Source organism: Quercus lobata, chromosome 3 (genome assembly GCF_001633185.2).
Source record: "Quercus lobata isolate SW786 chromosome 3, ValleyOak3.0 Primary Assembly, whole genome shotgun sequence".
Lineage (NCBI taxonomy): Eukaryota > Viridiplantae > Streptophyta > Magnoliopsida > Fagales > Fagaceae > Quercus > Quercus lobata.
The window spans coordinates 14560331-14564140 of NC_044906.1; the positions used below are offsets into that span (position 1 = coordinate 14560331).

At 40.3% G+C, this 3810-nt stretch overlaps 2 protein-coding genes across 2 annotated transcripts; both read left to right on the forward strand.

Moving 5' to 3' along the window:
- Positions 1 to 546: 546 nt before the first annotated feature.
- On the forward strand, positions 547 to 1155 carry LOC115980393 (putative pentatricopeptide repeat-containing protein At1g12700, mitochondrial). Its single transcript, XM_031102642.1, has one exon. It carries the CDS (start codon positions 547 to 549, stop codon positions 1153 to 1155), a length of 609 nt encoding a protein of 202 aa, XP_030958502.1.
- A 21-nt stretch (positions 1156 to 1176) lies between these two features.
- LOC115980394 (putative pentatricopeptide repeat-containing protein At1g12700, mitochondrial) lies at positions 1177 to 2025 on the forward strand. Its single transcript, XM_031102643.1, has one exon. The coding sequence runs from the start codon at positions 1177 to 1179 to the stop codon at positions 2023 to 2025; it is 849 nt and encodes a 282-aa protein (XP_030958503.1).
- The last annotated feature ends 1785 nt before the right edge of the window (positions 2026 to 3810 follow it).

Sequence of the window (3810 nt, forward strand, 5' to 3'; positions counted from 1 at the left end):
GGTTAACACATATAATTAATTTTTTTAGACAGATAGAAACACCAACAAGGTGAAAGTGAAACATCATATACCTACCTTCTCGTCAAAAGAGAAAAAGGGCTCTGAACGAAGTTCGAATTCCTTGCTTCGCTCTCCGATCTGCCACTCCACCACCATAATTTCTCCTTTCGAAGCTAAGCCGAAACCAAACCTGACCCGAGTTGGTGTAGCTGAGACTGTGTGTCGTCATTGTGAAATGGGTAAATCAACATCCTCTCTTCTTTTTATAAGCAATCGTTTGATTATTAGAGTAAGCCTTCCATTTTCGTGCTTTTACTTCTCATTATTGTTCTACTATTAGAGAAAATGCAAAAAACCCATATCAGAAACGGAATCAGTTGTTGAAATCTGTGAGAGATCACTGCAAATCTGGAACCTTTAAGAATCTTGATCATGCCTTAGGTCTGTTTGATACAATGCTTCACATGCACCCTTTGCCTTACATTTTCAATTTTAATCAATTGTTGGGTGCGATTGCAAGAATGAAGCATTTCTCTAATTCAACGAATGGAATCATTCGGAATCTCTCCCAGTGTTTATACTCTCACTGTTTTGATTAATTGCTACTGCCGTTTGAGGCGGGTCGATTTTGGGTTCTCTGTCTTAGCAACAATTTTGAAACTTGGCTATCAACCTACCCAAATTACTCTAAACACTCTTGTTAATGGTCTCTGTCTTCAAGGTAATATTCCTGGAGCTGTGAGGTTGGTAGATGAAATGGAGAACAAAGGGTACCAACCTGATGCAATTATTTGTGGAATAATAGTAAATGGTCTGTGTAAGATTGGCCAGACTGGTGTGGCTATTAGGTTGCTCAGGAAGATTGAAAAAAGGAATTTTGCACAAACTGTGGAGCTGTATAACACAATCATTGACAGTTTATGCAAGGACAAATTGGTAACTGAGGCTTTGAACCTTTTGTCTGAAATGATGAATAAAGGCATTCAGCCAGATGTTGTCACTTACAATTGTGTAATTCAAGGACTTTGCAATTCTGGCCGGTGGAGGGAGGCTGCGACCTTGTTGAATGAGATGGAACAAAGGAAGATCATGCAAAATGTGCAAAGCTTCAACATACTGGTGGACACACTATGCAAGGAAGGGCTGTTGAGTTAGGCAAAAAAAGTTTTTCAACTGATGATTCAAAGAGGCATTGATCCTAACCAAGTCACTTACAATTCTTTGATTGATGGTTATTGTTTGCAAAACCAAATGGATGGGGCAGTTAAGACATTTAATATGATGGTTGAGAAGGGTTGTTCACCCGATGTGATTAGCTATAACATATTGATCAATGGATATTGCAAAAGTAAAAAAATTGATGAGGCAATGTGTATCTTTCATGAAATGTCCAACAAGGGAGTGATTCCTAATGTTGTGACTTACAACACTCTTATCGATGGGTTTTTCAAAGTGGAGAGACCCCAGGCTGCACAGGAGCTATTCCATAAGATGCAAGCTTATGGCCAACATCCAGATCCCCAAACCTATAACATCTTGTTAGATGGATTTTGTAAGAATAGACGAATTGTTGAGGCAATGGCATTGTTTCAAGAGATGGAAGAAAAAAAGTTAGACCACAATATTATGTTTTACAACATCTTGATTGATGGTTTCTGCAATGTTGGGGAACTTACAACTGCAAGAGAAATCTTTAGCGGTCTTTTTGCAAAAGGGTTGCAACCTAATGTTCGGACTTACATTATAATGATCAATGGATTTTGCAAGAATGAACTAATTGATGAGGCGGGTGAGTTGCTTGAGGAAATGGATAGCAACGGTTGTTCACCTAACCATCACACATACAACATATTAATCCAAGGGTTATTGCAACATGGTGACATAGCAAAGGCAATGAAATATCTCAAAATGATGGTTGACAAGGGATTTTCAGCAAACACAACAATTGCTGCCATGTTTATTGACTTGCTGTTGTCTAATCAAGTAGATGAAAATATTCGAGAGCTGCTTCCAAAGTCTGGGTGAAGGTTATTTAGTTTCTCAAGATCAAAGACAACTTTTATATTTTAACCTATCACTAGTCATTATGTGAGTGGTATATTTGCTTTGAGTAAAATTCTATACTTCTTACGAGATGGTAATTCTTTTCATTTATGTGCCCAAGATTGTTTATTCCCTTTATTGTTCATGTAAGGTTGAATTTATTCAACCATCTAATTGGCTTTATTCCGTGCCAAATTTTCTTGTAATTCAGCATTTAGTAACCCTGTATTTAGGTGGGTTTGATGTAAGGGTAGTGAGTGAGATAGAGTGAAGATTGCTCAAGAGTGTGCAAGAAAACAGAGACTCGCAGCTGGGACTCGCGGGTGACTCGCGGCTGCAAGCCGCCAGACGCAGCACACGTGCCAAGCATGCTGGAAGGTGAACAGTCATGCAAGTTGGAGCACTACAGGACAAAACAGGACAATTGGCCATACGGTTATCTCGCGACTGGATCTCGCGACTTAGTCAAGTCGCGAGGTCAAGCCGCGAGCCACCCCTGTTTTGTAAAACCTGACGTTTCACATTCCTCTCCCACTCTAGTATAAATACCCCTTTTACCCACGATTGTGAGAGAGCTTCCAGAGAGAATTTTGAGAGAGAAACCCTAAAGAAAAACAAGATTGATTCACCCACAATCTATACATTAGAGTCTCTTCAAATTCCTCAACTCTCTTCCTCTCCATTGTCAAATCCTTGAGAGGCATTATACCAAACCTGGGTCTCACCATCATCATCACTGTGAGACAGCTGATTGGATTTCTGGGAAGCAGTTAGGAAGGAACCAATCTTCATTGGTTGATGCTACGGTCTAGTAGCGGAATCCGGGAAGCTAGAAAAGAAAAAGGTTCGGCGCAACCTCGTTGGAGCAAGAAGCTTGGAGGGCTTAGGTGCACTGGGTAGCTTAGGCTTGGAGGGTCTATTGCTGTCCATGTATCCCAACTGTATTTTCTAGTGGATTGTTTACCGCTTGGAGGGCGGCGGAGAGGTTTTACGCCGAGGGTTTCGGTTTCCTCTTCGATAGCACATCGCGTGTTGTCTTTGTGTTTGCATCTTCCTTCCTCTCTATCTTTGCCTTTTTATTATCTGCTGTGGATTATATTTTGTTTTGGCTTAGATAGTTTTTACCAATTCCATATTATAGCATATGTTAAGTTTCCGCACACTAGTTGTTTGACATATTGCTTGAATTGGTTAAGTTGTAATTTGGGGGTCTAAACGTTCAAAGGTGTTTATACACGTTTTTGAACTTTCAATTGATATCAGAGCGGGTATACTGTTATTGGTTTCATTATCATTGTGTGATCCTTGACTCCCTTTTGAGATGGATCGGTCTCAATCCCTAAATGCACCTCCATATTTTGATGGTAGTAATTATGCTTTTTGGAAGGTTCGCATGAGAGCTTTTCTGTGTTCTATTGATGAATCTGTTTGGGATGCTGTTGAGATTGGTTGGACCAGACCTGAGGCAGCCAAATCCACTTGGGATAAGGCAGCTTTTGCTGCATCTAATGCTAACAGTAAAGCACTCAATGCTATTTTCTGTGGTGTGTCTCCAGATGAATTTCACAGGATTTCTCATATCACCATTGCCAAAGAAGCATGGGAGATTTTGGAAACCACCTATGAAGGCACGAAGAAAGTGAAAGACACCAAGTTGCAAATGCTGACCACTCGGTTTGAGGAGCTTAAAATGAGTGAGGATGAGTCTTTTGACTCTTTCTATGGGAAGCTAAATGAGGTGGTTGTCGGCAAGTTCAACTTGGGGGA

What these genes read in the sequence shown, in the direction of transcription:
- LOC115980393 (XM_031102642.1), top strand. Translation starts at nt 547, where the DNA reads ATGGAATCATTCGGAATCTCTCCCAGTGTTTATACTCTCACTGTTTTG.
- LOC115980394 (XM_031102643.1), top strand. Translation starts at nt 1,177, where the DNA reads ATGATTCAAAGAGGCATTGATCCTAACCAAGTCACTTACAATTCTTTG.